The 21,416-nt window shown below is 42.8% G+C and overlaps 1 protein-coding gene across 8 annotated transcripts in view; it reads right to left on the minus strand.

The window, feature by feature from the left end:
- The window catches only part of BTRC (beta-transducin repeat containing E3 ubiquitin protein ligase), a 115,026-nt gene that overhangs the window by 67,907 nt on the left and 25,703 nt on the right, over positions 1-21,416 (minus strand). For 4 of the 8 annotated variants that reach the window (XM_035329353.1, XM_035329355.1, XM_035329352.1 and 1 more), the window contains one exon: positions 19,572-19,679. The exons of the other annotated variants lie outside the window; for them this stretch is intronic. In XM_035329353.1, coding sequence (XP_035185244.1) covers positions 19,572-19,679 — 108 coding nt within the window. The remainder of the gene's footprint in view (positions 1-19,571; positions 19,680-21,416) is intronic. 8 annotated transcript variants of the gene reach the window in all.

Here is a 21,416-nt window from a genome sequence, read left to right on the forward strand (position 1 = left end):
GGGGGGAACCCGGTCCTCGCTGACAAAGCCAGCTACTCTGAAGACAGTTTCTTTGCACGGGTTCAGCTACTGTGCTGACAGAGTAATGACAGCCAGCTTTGGGGGAATCCCACATACACATCTAAAATCAGTTTGATCACCACAGTATTTGTAGCCTTAGGCCACATTCCCACGCATTCAGTAGTGAGTAACTTAACAGGTTTTAAAGAGATACAGAAAAACTGCTTAGGGAGAGCTCTGCCAGGAAAGGGGTGGTTTTCCAGCAGCTCGCAGACAAGCTCCGGAGTGCAGAATTTCAAGCAGAAGGGTGCGTTTTGTACTTGTGCCTCCTCACCCCCAAAATAACCTGTCCTTCTCAGAGCACGGCTGTGCCTGATTTCTCCCAAAGCCAGCTTCCAGCCCAGCACCTTGGGAGGCAGAAGTGGTGTCTGTTGGCAAAAGAAGGAGCAGCAGCATGGCAGAGCAGGGCTGGTAGAGGCGCAGCGTGCTGGCATGCCTGCTGCAGTGCTGTCATCAGCCAGGGTCAAGGCAGCTCAGCTCCGCTGAAGGGGAAGAAAAGGCACAGCCAGGATGTGCAGGGTGTAAGCTGTTTGCTGGGAAAAGGCAGGGAAGGGAAAATACACACACACACTCTTGGGATGTCATAAACTGGTCAAGAGGATTGTGTGTAAGTCGAGGCTTGCAGACCAACTACTGATCTTCTTTGCTGGTTTTTGGTTGGTTGGTTGTCTGAACAAGATATAGGGCTTGCAAGGCACCATGACATCTGGGATGCTGTAACTAGGGTTTTATAATGGAAATCAATCCTAAACAGGCCTGATAAATCGCTGTAAGGGGCCAGCTTTTAAAAGTTTTCATGTGAGGCCTCTGCCAGGACCAAGTTATTACATTAAATCCAGCCTAGAAAGGACTGTGATCATAAAAACACAAGCTAGAATCACATATCTCCAGAAAGGAAGGCCAGACGTTAAAGCTGCTCTTTTCTACTCATGAAATATAGTTTAGCAAGTGGTTAGGTTCACGTGAGGGTTTTCATTTTTGTGCTTTGGAGAAGAAGACCAAGGGAGGGAAACGTAAGAACCTGAGGTGGGCGCTGTGCATTTCCTGGACTCACAGGGTCGTTTATTCTTCTTGGATGCTTTTCCAACAGCCATCCCCTTCCCTACTGCAAGTGCTAAGATGTTTTCCCACTCCAAAGAATCTTTTCTACAGCACTGCAACCCTGCCTTCTTCTTGCCTTTCAAACCACTCAAGATTCTCCCTCCAAAAGTCTGAAAACGGAGGAAAATCGGTGCTGACGGTGAATCGCCAGCCCTTACTTGGAAATTCCTAGCAGCTGCAAAGCATCAAGTTATCTTCTTTTTCTTTAAGCCGAGCATCCGATTTTAAGAGCGAGCAGAGGACCATTTTGCATTCATTATCTTTATAGGTGGCAAGGCTAAGAGGTTGGCTGAACAAAGACCAGACAAAGACTGCCAAGTGCATATGGTGGCTCACAGCTTGGCGTCTCACCACTCTACAGCACCAACACAGCAGCTCCAAGCGCAGACTATTACAGAGGAGCGCTGCTCAGGCACTTTTGTCGGCAAGCAAGTTACGCTCGGTGAAGACAGAATGACTGGAAAGCATTACACTTTAAAAAAGCACAGATGTTTGTAACTCCCACTCACTTCTCACAAAGAGAGAAGCCATCAATCCAGGCGCAGGTACAAGACCCTGCGTATTTTCAGGACTCACCGTAGCTGCGCGGAAGTGAGTTACACTCGACAGGGCAACGCTTAGCCACGGCCACGGGAAGAGCACAACATAATCGGCTGAAACGGTGCACCTAGATATTTCTCCTTGCTCAACAAGGTGGGAGGAGGGATAAATGTGTGAGAGGTCAGAGTAAGGCTTGCTTCGGCAGGACGTCGGCGATGCTCTCTGCCACAAGAGAGGCAGACAAAGGGAGGAGCTGCTCCGAGCACCCTCTCGTGGTTACTGAAACGCACGTCTCAGGCACAGAGCCGGAGAGGAGCACTTGGTATCCAGACGGTATTTTGGGTGTACTCGCTGGGAATATTAAAGATCTGCAGCAATTATGCTTGATACATAGTAGATGAATGATGGAATTTATTAGGGTGAAAGGAGCGAAGAAAACCAGTGCATACCGAAAGCTGAAAAGCCATACAAACTCTCTTTCATCAGGGAAAACTGTAAAATCCCGTAACCTTCCTTCACAGACTAAAGCCAGACTGGCCAAAACCGTTTGCACTGAACTCAAGGCTCTTTTATTTGAAACAAGGACAAGAAAGACAAGATGAGAAGCGCCAAAGCCTCCAAAGCACAAAATGATCAGTCGTGGTGTGATAAGTAACGTGCACGTGCACACAGTTTCCACAGACAGGCAAAACAGTTTTTTGGTTTTGATTTGCCCAAGGTCAAACAATGACACTGGAAGGGCTGGGAAGAGAAGGCAGCAAACCCAAGCTTGTTTCTTGTAACCTTCAAAATTTCTCTTTAGCAGGAGGTTCCTGCGAAAAGGGGCTTCGCCCTCCATAGTTTGTTTTTCCTAAAATGGCTCCTGTCTGTAACGAGAGCCTTTTAAATCTGATTTGCATTTAAAACTTCAGCCTGTAATTAACAGAATATAATTCCGTGGCAGGTTGTCTTAAAGACCACTACGAAATTATTACTATTTAACTCTCCCCGTGAAGCCTCCTCCGCCGCTAAACACAACATGCTACAACGCATACGCAGTCCCCAGACTGAAGCGGTTGATGGGAGATGACACGCAGCATTCTGTGTACGCAGCCCAGCAAAACACTGCTGGGAACGAGCTATAATACGTGGATAAATGCACTCCCAGGGACTACCAATTGGGCAGAGCTACCTTTAGTACCGCCTCGCTCGTCATGGTGGAAATCAAAGCCCTGCCAACTGGGGGAGGCTTTCTTTGGGGCTCTTCTGCCCGGCACTAATTATAAAACTGTACAGATGCAGCCTTTTTTTTTTTTTTTTTCCGAGTGCGGGGAGCTGGGGGTGGGGGAGAAGTGTGTGTCTATGCGAGGAGCACAACTATTTTTTATGCTTTCAAATTCTTAATCCTGTTTGGAGCTGTCAGTGGGGGTTAATGGAAGCCTTGGATAGGAGAATTCCAATCTGGTTGGCAGATGGATAGGTTGGTTATAGCTGCATAACTATGTCTTGCCTGCAGGCACAATTCAGAACACTGTTAAAGCAATATAAAGTCTCTGTCAAGCTGAACCATTTGGATCAGTAGCAAGGAGAAATAATAATAAAAAAAGGAGTTCATTTCTGGGCCTTGCGCGTTTATGCTAGTATGCAGAAACTGATTAATTGTCATCGTGTGCTGGTCTGCTATACCTCGGATTTCTACTTCTGGAGTAGATTTTGCATGCTAATATAATCATTCTCCCTCTTGAGACATTAGCAAATAATCAAATGAAAAACAGGATCATAATTTACTGAGATTCGGGCAATTCTCTATGCAAATTTGACTTGTTATTGCTGCTGCCTCGTTAATCTGAATGCCTTTGACAAACTCCTTTGATTTATGAACTCATGACAACTCCAATGTGTATATATTTTGCTAGATTGACATTATCATTAAGAGTGGGTGGACTGAGCTCACATGAATGGCTGATTTTATTCGCTGGTGTCTGCTGCTCAACAGCTGAGCATCTCCTTCTCACAAAGCCCCTGAGCGCCAGGCTCTTCCCATCTACCCATCCATTCATCATCTCGATGTTAATTGGCCCAGGCTTTAAGCAAATTTTCAACACGATTTAAAGGCACGATGACACTGATTACTGACCCTCTGCCATACGGTGCCTATTGATTAACCTGACAGAGATGATGAGCTTGAGGGAAACTAGGTGTGCGCGGACCTCAGGGGGAAAAAAAATATATTGTTTATGCAGGCAAAACACTTGTCATTATCCCAAAGGCCAGAATTTGTGCTGCACTGGCCCTTAAAACACACTATTGCTTTAAACACCTGCATCCAATACAGAAAACGCTGGCTTGCTGTGGAAAAATGATTACAAATTTGATGTCATGTGCAGTCTGTATTTTAATCGAGTTCCCTGATAAATAGACCCCCTCAAGCCAGCCAAGCCTCTCTCCAGCCATCGCGCGCGTATCCATCAGTTTGAGCAGAAGCCGGGGCAGGGTGTGTTTTTAGTGATATCAGCAGATCCAACCGCGTGGAGGAAATCTACTTGGGTATTTCAGGTCTCTAAGCAAATAATACAGTGGGAACACGGTGTCCGGACGGGTACAGGAGAGTAAATATTTCAAGGGCAAACCGGATGCCAGGCGTAGCCCTCTCGGTACTTGCTGCCACGTTAAAAAAAAGGTGCTTTTCACACCAGTGAAATACTGCTTTTCCCTTTCTCCAGTACAAACTTGTTGCTACGACCTGGCCCTCACACTCCTAGGTGCATTCAGATGTTTTTGCAGAGCTCGAAAATAACTGGCATCCTCTTTAATGTTTCTTGAAGCGTCCCCACGATGCACTTGCTCCTCCTCACCAAGGGCAGAGCGGGACCGCGTTCAGTGGCTCCTGCCTGGCTGAGAAAGGAGGTACATCAGCATTCTGCCTGCAGACTGGTGCTAGATGAAAGGAAAATGAAGCAGAAGGCCTGCTTAACCCCTGCCCAGCCCCGGGTTAAGCCTGTCAGTCACCGCACACTTCTTCTTTCCCAATTCACGCCAGCAGCCTGCCAGCAGCCCAGATGTTTCTCTTGTTCGGTCTGGGCGGGTTGCAGCCCCAAGATGCTACGGAACCGTCTCCTAATTTGCATCATTGATTGCAGGAAACAGGACAAGGAATCGCTGGGTAAAGGTACAGGGGGAATTAGCTGCAATTGTCTGATGCCCATGTCAGGCAGAGTGCACTGAAAAGGGGAGGAGAGAGGGAGGGAGGAGAGAAAAGAGAGAGATGTGTGGAAATAAGTGCCAGGCTAAGACTACAGGCACATATAAGCCTTACGTTCCCTTTCCAATAACCTTTGTAAGTGATAGATGAGTCCAAGCCCATTGTTATCGTTAAGGGACTGTCAGCATCCTGATTTTATAAATGCTGTCTGTCAGTTTATAAATATCTCAGCCATTTCAAACAGTGCCTGGATGAATCCTGGCATAGCCAATGTCAGCCTGAAAGCATTATTACTGTTAAAAAAATTACTGGGCTAACCCCCGCTTAAAAACACTTAACAATAGCTTCTCCTTTTTCGCCTCCCATGAGGCCTGAAGTATTCAAATTGAGGCTTATTTAGCTAGTCACTGCACTATATAAAAGGGGTTCTTAACAGCGGTAACGTTCTTTGAGGAAAGTGTGAAAACATCAAGTTTGAAGGCAATTCTCTGCCTGTTTGGTAGATAAAACAAAAATGACAGCTGTAACACACAGGGAGATCCACAGCAATGAAAATGCAGAGATAAGTATTAGAGCCCATTCCTCTTTGGCATTTGCTGCTCTGAACATTCACTGAGATTAGATCCTTTTAGAGAACACCATAAATTGCAATATGTAGGCACAAGGGGGTGACTTCAGCCCGGAATGAAGGCACAGCCAAGTTTCCCAGCCCTTCCAAGTTTCAAGTTAAATGGTACTTTTGCACGGGGTTTACGGCTCAGCATCAGAACGACTGAAAGCGAGCAGTCGCTGCAGCCTGTCTTGCGGTGACTGCTATCAGCAAAGCAAAGGAAATGAGCACGACTGGCCTTCCAGTTCAATGCCTGCTTTGCAGACTGGCATGCATGCTTATACCATGATTATACAGCTATTATCCTGCTGCACAGATCCTGCTTGGGATATTTTCCTCCTCCACTGCATTTATGAACTCCTCACGACAAGGACTTCTGTCCCTGCCACCCCTCCCAAATGTTTACGTGGTGCCTAAAGAACTGAAGTTCGAATTCGTGCCCGAGCAGCTCAGGTACCTACCAGAAACTGAATTCTTATAATTGAAGCTCTGACAGCAGTGAAAATGGAAAAGTACAGCGCTGCCCCCCCAGCCAGACACATAAACACATGTTCGCACAAGTCCCAGATTGGTTAATGCAGCCCTCAGCAAGAGTTTCTAATTTATTTTTTTCCAAATAAAAAACAGGAGAGGATTCTTTTTTTAATCTATAGAGTGGACCCTTCATATTTTTCCTTACTTTTCATTCACATCAGTAATTTGCAGATTAGGAAAAAAACATCCATTTTCAGAGCAATGAGACAACAGCAGAGCTTCATGTCATCAGGAAGAGTTTCTTACCAAGCTGATTTAACTTACTAATTATTGGTTTGTTAGAAAGAATAACCTCAAGGTGCGGGGAGTCTTAACAGTATGAGAACAGCATATTCAGTTTAATGTTAAAATATGAAAGTTACAATAAACAGGCATCTTGAAGAGCACAGATCTGAGTTGTAGTTAAAATATACAAGAGAAATCCAGGTGCAGGGAACTAGCCATGTAGGGAAATTCTAAAAAAACAGCTTCACTTTATAGACATTTCTCAAACGAGAGAGAGAAAGAAAGAGAGAGAGAAAATATGGCTAATGAGAACAGTCTTTCCACGTTCCCCGGGAAGCAGCCCTGCTTAACATTTCTGTTCTGTGAATTTAAGAGAGTCAGCAGTGGTAAATTTGTTTTTAATATTCAAGCTTTCAAGCCTTGCAAGCTAGTTGGCCAATGGCCCTTTCTATTCCAATGTTTGTTGGTGCCTTATTTACACAAGCATTACATCCGGAGAGCCTTTGAATATAATTTCACGTGGATTAAGGGAAGAACATTTGCTTCTGCTAATCAGGACATCTGGTTATTTTTGTAACTCAGACATCTGCATTAGGCAGCTCGACTTCGCCATTCTTCATAACAAGGTTAGAGCTTAAGAAGCCTTAAGGACCTCTAGCTAAATTTTATTATTTGCATTTTTTCACAGCCAGCTCTGCTTCAGAATTTCTTTTCCTAAATAGCACAGATCGATCAGCACCTTCACAGGTAGAAAGTGCTAGCTCAAAAAGCATATGCGTATGTGTGATTTCAAAGTATATATCTCGTACTCCAAGATTTTATAGTAGTTCAAAGCTGTCTACATCTTTCTGAGGAGCATCCAATTAACCTTATGATACACATAACATGGGTGCACCCCCAAATACCCAACCAGGCCACTTATGTAAGACTGGTGTCAGGACTTGTTCCGAATCTTATTATCGTGGGGCTTCCCTTTGCCTCTTCCTAGCACGTTGCCCTGCATATCTTCTGCCCATGCTGCACAAGAAAGCGTTCTTCCATTTCCATTCTTTAGGACAACCTTCAATTTCTCCAATCTTTTAAGTTCTTGCTCGAATTCTTGTTTAAACAGTTTCAGCTGAGGTTAATTTGTCTGCAAGACTGCAGAATTGTGCCACACATACTTCAGGAAGACAGATTTTGCATGCAACAGAAGCTTTTTAAAGAAGAACAGAATCAATCACGGCTTGACTCTCGCTTCCTTGTTGGTTTCATTTTGCTACATTCCTTCCACAAAAATTCATTTTCAACACTCATCTCAGGGCGCTGAAGTACTGAATTTGGAAATTATACACACCCATTCTCAGTTTGCAGGATTCTTCCCCTCCCCTCCCATGAATCACAGCTTTTTATCAGTGCTTTTTTTCTTTTTTACATCTTCAAAAAAGATGTTTTCTTGATTTTCCCCTACATGCAAGGGGGAAAAAGAAGCAAAGTCTGTTTTTACAGGCTGTGAACATAAGCCAACATCCAAAAAAAGGTGTCAAAAACATATTTCTATTACTAACAAGAGTCAGCAAGAGCCAAGATCTTGGGAGAGTTTTTAAAAACTTTTTATTTATTAAAATTCTCCAGATACAGATTAACTTTCTTGGTACAATATTTATTACAGATTCATCTGCATAGGAACCGCAAGTGCTCTGAGAACTGGGTTGTAAAATTGGCTGGTTTTGCTGTAGATTTCATCTCCTTTTGAAGAATGATTTTCTAACTTTTCATAGCTCCCTCCCTCAGAGGACCAATGCAGTCTCATCAGTCTCACTCTGAAAGTCCTTTCCCCTCCAATCCTCGGCCATCTCCTACTTTCTTCATTTTAATCTTTTTGAAATCTCCCATTCTGAGCTCTCCTGGCAAGTAGACCAAAATACTTCCACTGCTCAGTGCACCTTTTCCTTAGAGGCCTTGGCTTGCTCACTCCCACACTTCTAATGCAACCACGCTGCCCTCACCTTACTACACTGTGTCACGCTTTTCTTGTTCAGCTTTGGTTCTTTAACTTCCTATTTTTCATTGCAGTAAAGAGGAAAAAAGATACAAAAAAAAAAAAGCATGAAGCAGACGCTGCCTACGCAAAGTCAAAATGGCAGCATGAAGGAAGAATCCCAAATTCTGTCTCGTGTTAACTTTTTAAACACATTTCTTCCCCCAAATAGTAACTGACTGCTGCTCACTTGTTTAGAAAAAGGGCTACTCAACGAACTCACTGCAGTGTTAAACGAATGTGAATTCACAGCATTTATCTATACCACAGCACATCAGAGCACCCGTGTCTTTACGTTGTAGACAATGCTTGCCAGGTGACCCTCCAGCCAAAGTGACCTGGTTTTGCATCTAAAAAAGATTCAAGGTACTGGAGAGTCACCACGGAGCCATTTGGGTGATAGAGCTCCAATTTCCCGATGTTTCTGACGGCTGCAATTTGTCCAGGCAGGCCTAGGTGCTTTGTCTACCTTCCGAAGCTACGCTCCCTCACCACAGGAAGCATCATCCACCACTGGACTGCGGGGCAAATTTGGTTAACTTCCAACACACGGTGCGCCCAGTTCCATACAGCACTGTTGAAAAAACTGAATTGCCAATATACAAAAAGGTGCAAGTCTAAATGTGTCCCAACATCCCATCCCATTAGGCAAAAAATATATCTAATTTTCTAATAGAAGAATGGGAAATTACGGACCAGGCACTGCACATTTTGCACATTTTAACATTTTGCTAGCAAGCACTGTGACCTTACAATAACTGCCACCCAAGAAAGAATCCCGGGTCCTCCCAATCTGGCTACACCAATTTAAATGTGGTAACACAAATCCCTCCCGTAACATTTCCATTTACAAGCTCGCTATTAGGTTCTGGTAGTACAGAATAACGCCAACTCCAAATCACCATTTTCTTGTAGCAATAGAACACGGAGGTACAAAACGTCGTTGCAAATCTCACCGCCCTGGGTAAGGATGAAGAGTTGGACCTGCTATGGAGACCATCAAATGAAGTGGGTAGTCAAGCAATCAAAGAATGAAAGATAAAGGTGTAGATAGTAGCGCGTCTTCAGATACCTTGGGGCTAGCAAACGTTTTGTTCCTATAGGAAATTATACAGCTCTAGACCATCAGCTGTTGAGATCCACTATTTGCAGCTTTTCGCTCCAACATGAATGGCTTATTAAACCTACAACATATCTGTTTTAGTTAACTTCTTGGTGGAGAAGGGCCAGGAAAACAAAATGTACTTAAATGCTGATTTTTTTTTTTCCAGGCTGAATGCCTTTCATCCAATAAGACATTCAAAGCAGTGACCCAGCAAATGGATTGAAAAAGCAATCTTCCGTCTCAGTGCCACATTATCATTCCTATTCAGTATTCTCGGTGAGATATCTCAATCAGCTGGATGTGTGTGTAAGTGACAGCGCAGCCCATTGCTGGGTTAATTAAACATTTGACTTTAACACCCTCCCCGTCATTAAGCAAATAAAAACAGATAATTCAAACTGCACTTCATCCACGGGGTACACAACATACATGTCAAAATTAAGAGAGTCCAAGGCCCTCAGGGAGTTCTACTCGGGGAGGTAATCAGTTTAAATCTTATCTGGTTTATCAATTATTCTATTGATTAAAGCAGGGTGATTATACAAAACTCCTTCTTGCCACATGGGATACATGTCAGCAAAGCAGGACAACGCAGGGAGGCTCAAAAACGATTTGAAGAAAACACAGACAGATGAATAACCGTCTATTAGTACATGCCAGCAATCCATAGATGGAAAACCTGACTCTTCTTTTTTAAGCAAGCCCTCCCAAATTAGAGCGCCGACGTTGTTACTTCATCTGCTTTTAAATCAGATCTATACATTGAAAGGGCAACCCTTCATTTTCAATGGACAAGTTCTTCCCCAGAATATGAAATGCAATTTATTGATACTGATCTTGGAACATAACAGACACCAAACACAAGAAATTCCAGACTTTTAAAGGCATTATACTTATCCACCAATGACTCTCAAAAATCAGATGGAAAGGGCATTCCTGGTGCTTAATTCTCCTCCATGTATCCATGAAATAGCCATAAGTAAAACACTGCATTTTAATGATTAGAGTGTGACAGCTCATCTCAGACTTAAAAACCTCATCTTCTGGGGTTTTGGGAGATTTTCAGTCTTGCTTTGGAGGGCTGCAAAACATTATGGCAGCTCCCACAGTTGCTAACCACATTTTCCAAATCTTCACAAGCCCTTGTGCAAAATCCCACTACAGCAGTCCTCAGTGCAGCTTCTCTTGCATTCAGACACAGTACACAAAGCAATTCCTGTTACTTTGCATTTTCTGCTCCTGGATGAAGAAAGGTTCAAAGCACCACAGTTCCTCCCAGGTGTTTGAGCCCTGAGTTGATGAGCGCAGTCCCATCCTCGCTATCTTCCCAGCAGTATTTTATTTCAAGCTTTACTGTCAGATCGTAAACTGGATCCTAAATTGGCCTGCTCGAGACCTTGCTTTACATACACGACCCAGGGACCATTTTAAAAATGAAGCACTGCAGTCTAGGAAAAAAACAATTGTAATTTATTTCTAAAAGTTCCCTCAAAGCAGAGGATTAGCAGCAGAAGAAAAATCAGCCTTAAACCAGGGACTTTTTTCCACAACACCTCTTATGACCTTTTTCAAAATACTCAGACTGGTAGTGCAAATTATTTATTACTCATCTAATCACATCTCAATTTTTAACCAGGACAAAGGGTAGGAACCACAGTGGTCACACCTCGGACAAGCTGCAGGGCCCCGATGCTCCACTTGCCAGTGTTGTTGGAGCTGCAGTCACAGGAATTTTAAGAAATAAGGCCAGCTAACAAGAAGGCCTGAGGTATGTTCTTGTCCTTCACCTTCAGAAAGGGATTATATGCCGCTCCATATTGGCACTGCATGTGCATCCAACCATCCTTCAGCCTCTTCTTCGCGGCTCTCTTTTCTTCTTTGGAAGCAAACTAGAAGGCTGCATTAGCATGCTGTATTTTACTCTCACCACTAGAAATACTGAGGGTGCTATTTGTAATTGTATTCTTTTAAGAGGTTTGTTCTCTGCAGCTGTTTTCTGCTTGCAGTGTATTTTGTGTAATCAGCACATCATCATAAATACATTGGCTGTTCCCCCGAGGGAAGCTGTCACTGTTTAATTTACAGAACAACCTGGCCAATGTGAATTCTAACACTACAGCACTATGGCAAGAAGTTACCACACTCGGAAAAACAGGTTTCTATGAATTTTTATATCAAGAGCTGGTCCCAGGACAATTTAGGTTCTAGAAATAGATTGTTTTTAAAAGCACTTTATACACTGGATGGAATAGATTCTTTCCCACTTACAGCTTCTTAAGGCAGCGCTGAACTCCACCCGCACTTCATTTTTGTGGGTGCAAACCCCAACCCCCGCAACATACCCATCTTCACTTCTGAGATCTACCAAAAGAAGGCACTGCAGGTAGGGATCATAAACTGTGCACCTTTTTTTTTTTTTTTTTTTTTAAATGAAGAACCACCCAAAACATCAAGGTGTTAGTTGTCCTCATTTCAACAAGGAAACGTACTGTGTTGCAAGGTCAAATGTTATTACCTACATCAAAAGGTTGCTGCACAGTTTATTACTCTGAAGATGCCATAGAAGTGCAAAGCATATTGCTGAAAGACTGAAAACGTATGCAGCTTTATTGGCTGAACGAAGAGTTGCTTCCTTTGTTTGCTGGATATAAGGCTGTGTTTTAAGAGAATAAATCACAAGCGTTGCCTTTTTTTTTTTTTTTTGTAGAAGGTAGAAAAAAGCCTGACAGCTGATCATTCTATATGCGGCCACAATTTAGCAAATTCCACAATGGTGCCAAGTTACACTGGCAATCATTTAAGAACTAAACACGAACCCCAAGTAAACCTTTCGGCACAACACGAGTTACTTGGGTATTTTATTTGCAATGCCTGCTAGAAGCAATCTGCCTATTTGGAAAGGGACCCAAGGAGGCTGACAACCTGCTTATTTTATACATACATCATACATATAAAATATATATTGATAAATGCCAAAGAGAACCAACTACAAATGTAAATAAATCAAACCCAATTTAATGCATAAAATTAGTTGGGAATTGTCCTCAGAAAGCAACACAACTATTTTGTACCAAAAAAATAAATATGCTTTCCATTTGGAGGGCAGTTAAAGAGATTTCATTGAAACTGAAAATCCCCAAGTTCTGTGTATAGCAGCACTTTGCTGGTTCTCAGCAGTAATTAGAAGCCCAGTTAAACATCACCAGACACAGGGCAAGTATACGAACATAATAAAGAATCATGCACATCACAGAGTACTGTTTATGTATTTTGACAAGCACAGTCTAATTTTACTTAGTTTGCAGAGAATTCTAGTTAATTATTTTGGTCTATCTGAAAAGTACCAAAATCTAAGGAACAACCATTAAAGTAAAATAAATACCATCTTATCTCTGATACGGTTTGTGAGGATGATCTACCAAGCCAACAAAAAGCTGAGTGAGAATAGCTAATTTTTTCTGGGGGGGTGGGGGGGAACTAAGTAATCGGGTTCTCTAGGTAAGAAAGAATGTCTGACAATTTCTTATGCACAAAATAATTTTCAGTCACCAGAAAAACAAAGAAATAAAAAGAAAGCCATCCCATGCAGTATAACAAAATACCTCTCTCCAAGCTAGGAATTAAATAGAAGCAGGAGTATTTTTATGAAGATAGAGCAAGTGTATTTTTACTCTGAGGATTTGGGTTTGTCCCCCTGGAACCTGCATGGAGTCAGCTAGATACCTGATTTCAGTGAGGAATCTTTAATTTTGTTCTCCCTATACATGTATGCATTTAAAGTTATTTAGGACTATCTCTGTATGCTGTATTTTACAAGGGTCACTGAATTCTGACCAGCACTGGCTTAAGTATTAGATGACAGAGTACTTTGTGACTTCCTCAAATTCATGGTAAAATTTTGTTTTTTAATTTTTTAGTTAAAACTATGTTTGACGTGGTATTGGCTCCGTGGCAGTTCTGCAGAAATAAGCCAAACTGATCTGGTGAACCTGGCTGCCTCTGAAGCACTGCTCAGAGTCCTCAAACCCGAAAGGATGCCCATGCCGAGCGCTTTACAGCCCGCTCCGTGCTAGCTCCTGCAGGAACACACCGAACTATTTATTATTGCTACCGGGGGACCGCAGCTGGCCGCGCTTTCTCCCTCCTTGCTCGGCCTGAAGCGAGAAAGATTACGAGTAGATCAACGCTTATTACGATTAGATCGACGCTTACGATGTTTGCATGACGAGTGACTAAAACGTTAATTGGGAATTTATTTAGGAAAAAAAAAAAAGAAACAACGCCACCCAAGAGCGCCCGAGCGCCGGGCCCGTGAGGCCGTGCAGTACCCGGCGGGGCCGGCGGGGAGCAGCACAGGCCGCGCCAGGCCTCACACATGCGCTGAGGTGGCGGCTCGCAGGCGCAGGCTGCTCCTAATTCAATTAGCGCAGGCTGCGGCTCCGGAAAAAAAAAAAAAAAAAAAAGGAAAAAAAAAAAAAAAAAGGGTAATTCAATTAGCGCGTTGTGGAGCTCCGCAGTACCTCCAAGCAGATGTTCGCGATCCTTAGGAGCTGGAGCTGGGTTTAGAAGTACCTGGATGGCGGTCGGCAGGCCGCCTGCGCGCACCTCCCTGCCTCCTAACAAGGGTGGGCTTGGTGGGCAGAGTTTTGTTCTGTTCTCCGAAGAAATCAGCCAAAGTAATGCCAGTGCACTGACGAGCTTGCCCTCTGCTTCCCAGAAGAGCCCATGGTGCAGAAACCAGACCAGAGTGCAGGAGATTTTCAGCTCTAAGGTGGCTTAAGCAAGGGCAGCATCTCCCACTAAGTGCTCAGCGCTTAGCTCGAGGAACTAACAGAAAAAAAATGCAAAAGAATAAATGCCATTCCCAACTGCTAAATTGTCATTTACTACCAACCCCCAAAAGTCTCCACTTTGCCCCCTAAATGGGGGGAAGGCTCTGTGTTGCTGCTGCTAGAGCTGAGACCTCGCAGCTCCGTCCCGAGGCCAGGTGAGCTGTGTGCTTCCCGGCCGAGCCGCAGCGCTGCTGCCAGACATCAAGGTCACCAGATTTAAACCCTAAATATCTCTTTTTACCAAACAGGGCAGTGGCTTTACTTTCTTTAAAATCTAAAATCCCAGCCTCAGATAACCTCTCTTGGTCTTCCTAAAATTACGCTCCTGAATGAGGGCTGGAGCCAAGTGCAAAAATTGCGCAATTAATTTGGCTTCGTTTCTGCTCCTTCTCTTATCCCCTCTCATGCCTTTATAATCGCTCCTGCCAGGTGGTAAGATGAGGAGAAACATGAGAAACCAATGCCGAACACCTCCAACAAGAAACTTTGCTTAAAAAACCAGGTGTCACATTGTGGCAGTTCAATATTTCATAGCCAATACAAGGAATGTGCAACAACACTGCAACTTTAAATCTTTGCCTCCCGTGTCAGTCTCTCTCCTCTCATTGTAATGCCAAAGGGAACAGCAATCAGAGTGGAGATGTTCAACGTGATAGAGGTCAGGACACCGGTGGATCAACGTACCAGAAACACGACCTTGTTTATTTTTTTCCCCAGTATTATTGTTTACAGGGTGCTTTGCTCATGTACCTTGTGGTTCTTAGCTAAAAGATGAAATTACAGCCCAGGATGAAGCGCTCAGGCACACATCCAATTTGTGTTTCCATCTCAGAAAACAAAAAGCTTCTGAGGCCCTCGGGCTGCCATTCAAACTTGGAGAGGCTGACATTTTTAACAGCATGAACCAGAGACTGGCAGAGGGAATGATCTAATGCATTTCTGACTTGTCAATCAAAGATCTCACCTCTGCTGTCTTGTAAACAGTTGGGGGCCACCTAACTACGATCATAAACAGGGGAGAGCCTGCCGCCAGCCGGGGGGTGCTGCAGCCACATGCTCTGGCTATTAGCCACCAAAATTACCATTCTGTTTTAGAGGCTCACTGTAAACAGCCCACGGGCACATTTCACACTGCCACTGGGAGAGCACGAACGGGGAAATACAAAGCAGCCTTGGTCGAGGGAGGCCACATCTCGAGGCTGGTGGGGTGTGTTGACTGGACATCCCATCTCTCTCCCCACTAAGGTACCCAACTCCACCTACCAGTAAAGGTTTTCCTCCAAACTCATTTCTCACAAACGCATTTCTGAGCATGCACAGCTTGCCCACCCCCAAGACTTTGGCTTTAACCTCCTTGTAAGGCCATAAATAAAGTACTACTACAACTACTAACTACCAATATTTACTCTGCATTTCTCAGCAATAAAATGCCAACTTTTAAGGTAAGAGGCATGAGCAATCTGAAGGAAATTATGAATGACCTTTTCTAACTATTAAAAATAAAATAGATGTAAAAATAATCCGAGAAACTAGTTCATGTCTTCCTCATGGGTGCAACAAGCTTCCATTACACCAGACTGTTTACATCATTGACACTCACCTTTCTCCAAAAGCGATCTCTGTCCAAAGAGGAGCAGTGTAAATCACATGCACACTGCAGAACCCCACGAACCCTCCTGTTTACTTCAATTTGACTAACACAGCAGGATGGCCATGCATTCCTCAACCAGGACAGAGACTTCTGCCTCAAACAAGGAACACACTTTGCTTCTGCAAAACCAACAGAAGGCAGTCCACTTAACACAGCCTGGTATGCCATTCTTTATGATCAAAGCCTTCACTTCAAGTAAGGCAAAATGTGAATTTCTGGCATTCCAGAGAAAAGCACTTCCATATTCATTCAACAAGAGGCGGCTACCTCCACCACAAGGAAGTCAATTCTCCTTTTCGATTACTACAGCCCGACAGAGAAATAAGAGCTTTGGATCCAGCAAAATACAGCTGATTAGACCACTTTTTGCTTTTTCACTGGTGCCTAGGCTCCAGACAAAAATAAAAAATAATAATAAAAAAAATAATGCATGACTCTCGTCCCAAAACATTTACAACCTACAGTGGAGCCAATATTTGTAAGCAGCATCAATTGGGTAAAAATGAAGAGATGATGGACTACTCTCCGTGATTACCCTGATACATAACCTTTGACAAGACTTTTAAATTGCTCCTTAAGAGTCTGCATTCATACAGTAGCCTACAGAAATAAATTAAAGGAAATATTATGGTCTTTTGCAACCCTGAAATGTTTAATGCAATCATTTTCTTGGCATCATTGATGGGTATAACTGTAAACCAGAATTTTCAAAGAACTATGACTATGAAAAATAACAAACTGAGCCCTGTAAGCATGCACGGAAAATATTTTAAAAAGGGAAAAGTAATTATTTTCAACAGAAAAATGTCATGAAAACAGGCACCTGTTGGCACATCTGGAAACTTCAGAACATGGATTTCTAGGAAAAATACTCTATTTAAGCTTATTTTTTATTATTTGAAGAATCTACTTGCAACCTAGCTTTCAGTCGTTTTGTGGAGTGACACTACAACATCCAAGACACTGAAAATGAAATGGCTGGCCTTTTTCTCCTTTTTTAAGCACCCTTTTTAACCCCCTCCCACAAAGCCTTATCAGAGTTCATGTTCCAATTTGCTGCCTTCTTTCACCATGATCTCTATGAAATTCAGTTACACAACAGACTATCAGTTGCCAAGCCCTGAGATAAAAGATGTTTAAAAAACCAACTGTTTCTAGCTCCTTAATCCCCCATTCCCGGGTTTAGCCTTAAAACCTTTCCCACTGTGCGAGGATTGCCAAATGGAGCTAAGGAACCAGAAGATCCTGTTTTCACAGAAGTGTCTCCGATAATAAAAACACACAAAGAAGAAAAATGAAGTTATCTGACATATTAACAGAATCATCTCTAAATCGACTATCTGCCAATGTTTCCCATGAGGAGTCAGCAGGGCTTTAACTGAGCTATTCAAAAAGAGCCTGTTTCCACATTTCTGTCTGAGCATCTGAAGGTAAGCATGTAAATAACTAGACAAATTCAGCAGTGACTAAGTAGCCTTCCAGATGGCACCTTCTCTTTTGCCACAAGCAAAGAACATTGATATGCTTCTCCAGTTACTTCAAGCTTGCTAGCGAAAAAAATAAAATAAATATGAGGAAAATTTGCTGGGGTACAAGGAATTAATCTTTAATGCTTTCCTGAAGATTCAATACCAAAGAAAGCATTAAAGAACGATGAAATATTTCAATATCACAGCTTCAAGCAGGCTTCAAACCACTCCCATTTAGACTACTGCACTGGAAAATGCAGAAGCCATGCCTCCTGGAGGGGAGTTTTCTGCAGACCATGCAAGCTAATGGGGATCAAAGCCCATTGAAAAAAAATGGGCTGAAATATGGATGACTCATTGCTGCAGAAGCTGTTACTGGCATTTAGTTTCTCAATAGGCACTAAATGAATTCCTCGGCAGAGTCAGTGCTATGAAGACTACTAGTATACTATTTTAGATGGCAAGCAAGGCAGCCTTCCCCAATTCCCATAGTCACTAAATACCCATGGAAATGTTTTGCTAAATCTGCAGGAATGCAAATGTCAAAGTCCTGATCCACTTCCAAGAAGGCAATACACCGTAAATGGTTCAGCTTCTGACTCATTTGACCCCAAATATCAACGCAGCATATTAGCAGAAAAGTTACTGTACATAGCTATCATTATTGAGAACATCTTGAGCTAAAAGGGGCAAGTTCCCCTTCCCCTTTGTAATATATGTTTATTGTGAATAATCAAAAATAATTCAAAGTAGAGAGAAGTCACAATTTGAGTTTATAAATTGCTTTCAATATACTGCTAAGGTTCTCTAAAACCTGAGCTTAAAGAGATCTGAGATTTATTCAACAGCAGAAAGCCCAAAAAATGAGGCCCATCCGATTTAGTCAAATTATGCAAATCAGGATTAAAAGTAGGATTCTAAATTCTGCCTGTTGTCTCCAGAGTCCTCTTAGACTAATAAAAAGTCTTCTTCCCCCTCCCCCATGGAAAGCTCCACTGAAAGCTTGCTGCTTTAGCAGAGGAGGCCTGGCAGGACACCTTCCAGAGTCCATCAGTGCTAGTGCTAGTGCTGGCTCAGCAAAAAGAGTTGCAGCAAAATGATGTAATACACTTAAGCCTCCCCTGAGACTGAGACGATTATTTCCACAGTACTCTCCTAGTCCTGGAAGCAGGCAGCCAAATTCAAAATTATCCTTGCATGCTATCCTTTAGAAGCAGGTAATGAACTCCCAACAAAATGGTTCAGAAATTTTCAGGAGGATTCTAGCCTATACCTGGTTTTGTAAGATGCTGGTGAATAAAACTCCCTGCCACAGGTTAGGTCAACAAATCCAGCAGCACAAACCTTGAAATAAACATTCATGCTACCGTGAGCTCAAATGAGCACACTCTCCAGAAATACTTCTAAGGTCCCTCAGTCACTGCAGTTCACACGCAGTCACCCAGAGATAGCATCTGATACGAACGTAACATCTCTACAGTCCAGTCTTCACTGCGCTCCTTTTAGTACCCACTTGCATCATAAAATGCTTGCAACAATCCTGAGCTTTAGCTGGGTTTCTAGACTCTAACCTACCAGCTGCTTCACCCACAGAAGAGTAACTAAATTTTCTAAGAGTCACTGGTCACCTAAAGCATCTGAACAAACCCTGTCCAGCAAAAAGCTGTCTCATGACTGAGAAAAGCTTAGCTAACAAATGCAGAGACCAAAGTAAACCAGGTTCCTTTACTTGCCATTTGATTGACAGCTTACTCGTACAAAAATTTTCTATAGTCACAGTGTCCAGACTACTGCTAACAAACTTGAAGGAAACAAACCTGGCATCAGCTATCACCGTGGCAATGAACCCACCCCCTCAGTCCTCCAAATGGCACCGAGAAAATTTCGATAGGAAGGGAATCACCGGATGAATAGCCAGATTGGAGACTGTGTGATGGATACTGTTTGCCAAATATAATTAAGTGCTATATTTTTGACACAACTGAAAGCCAATGGAAAAGATGATGGTACCAAGCCAATTTAGACAAAATAATTATATTAAATCAAAGAAATGGAAATGCCCCAGTACTGAGCCACCCTGAATCTATGCAAGATGGGTTTAAATACTGGAGGAGCTCTGAATGACAAGGAGAGGCATACAGTATGGAGCAGAATAAATGAAGGTAAAGCAAACGAAGTAGAGAAGCAGATGCACACGTACATGGATGGAGAGAAAAGAAGGAGCGTGGAGAGACAGAAAGTACCTGGAAAGCTGGGAGTGCGCCAGTCCCTGGGTTATACAGGCATCGCAGCGAGGGCATGCTGTCCGCCAGGCTGGAGCAGCCCAGCCACAGAGATCTGGGCATAGAGCACTGCAGAGAAAGGACAACTATGAGATGGGACTGTATGAGACAGGATGGCACAGATTACAGGAACTTTCAAGGCTTAGCCAAAATGGCATCAACACGACTGCAACTGGCCTTAAAGACTGAGACATCTTTAAGAGAACACAAACTGCTGGTGACACTTCCCTTCAGAGAGGCTTTACAGATGTCAGAGTAGCAAGAAAAAGGCATTATGGATCAGGAAAGTAATTTTTGATCAATTTTCTACACCAATGTGCAAGTATTTTTCACTAAAATAAAGTTCCCTTCCAATTAAACAGACCTCTTCCCCATGCATAGCACATTCCAGGCACAAAACAGCACAAAGCAAGCAATTCTGCAAGGGAAGCAGAAAAGCAAATGACAACTTTAAATGGAATACTGGCAGGGAAAGAACAGGCTTTTTGTACTTCGGGGTTTAGAAGGAAAAACCTGCAGGTCAAGGTGAACAGGAACTTGGTAACACTTTATAGGATTTTGTGTTTCTGCTTGCCTTGTTATTCATGAAATAAAATACAATTATTACAATAAAAATTCTGATCATTGAAAGCACAAATACAAAAAAAAAAGGAGCCAAAGCAGCCAGTCAAGGAAAATACTAACCATTTTGTATAGTTACAGCCATTACTTCCTGAAACACGGGGAGTTGCTTATTCATTTTAAATTGCTACTGCTAAATCTAGGGATGCATTATGACAGCTCTTGCTTTTACCAGCCAGAGAATTTTTCATGCCGTAAGCACTGCTGCATTTGTCTAATTACCGGTAAGGCAGGGAAAAACAAGTACCTTGTAAATGGGCAGCTAGCTATGAAAACTGTAGGATGTGACAGATCAGATGCTAGAGATTTCAAACCCTTGCACTCTTCCTTTTTGCAACCCTCCCGTCTTTTTTTTTTTTTTTTTCCCCCTTTTTAAGGGGGATGGGAAGAAATCTGAGTGGAAAGGGCAGCTGGAATGGGTATGCAATGACAGCTGCCTTTTGAGCCACCGCTTCTTGCTGCTCTTAAGAGGGCTAGAAAATCTTGCACTAGATTACTATGTAGGAGCAACGAAACCCATCTCTGAGCAGAAAGGTGATCATCAACATTTATAATTGGGCAGTGCGTAGACAGCCACAGAGAGATTAACCCTGTCCATCACCACATGCTTTGGTGTTATTTTGTCACAATTTATGCTGCTCTTCCAGAAATAGTATTAAAAGATTGCTGGGGTAGAAAGCCTATACAAGTGTGCTTTCCAGAAGTTTATGGTACCTTAAAATAAATTCCCTACCTCATTTTCTCTTTTAAAACCTCTTCACCTTACAAAGACACGGGAACTCAAGAACATGAGTACTTTATAGTATTACTTCTCACGTGAGATAACGCCCTTCCTGGAGACAAAAAATTAGAGCCAGAGTATTGTAACAGGCACCAGAACCGAGCCATACTTCCCTGTCTGCCATCCTAGCCTTCCAGGAGACACTCACTCCCACATACAAACTCCTTCCAAGTGCCAGCAATCTTTTCTTTGAAATGTAACGTGTATCGCTCCAGTTATTAAAGCTGTTGTGATGATTAGCCTTAAAAAAAAAAATCAGGTGTACATCTACAGTTAACCTTTTATCCAATTTAATATTTACTTCAATCAAAGCTGGCTGTCAACGCTCTCCAAGAATGTCACAGTAACAAAGAAGATTAGGGACACGGTATCCCTGATGACATAAAGCAAATTTACTAGGTGAG

The sequence above is a fragment of the Oxyura jamaicensis genome, chromosome 6 (assembly GCF_011077185.1).
Source record: "Oxyura jamaicensis isolate SHBP4307 breed ruddy duck chromosome 6, BPBGC_Ojam_1.0, whole genome shotgun sequence".
NCBI classification, from domain to species: Eukaryota; Metazoa; Chordata; class Aves; order Anseriformes; family Anatidae; genus Oxyura; species Oxyura jamaicensis.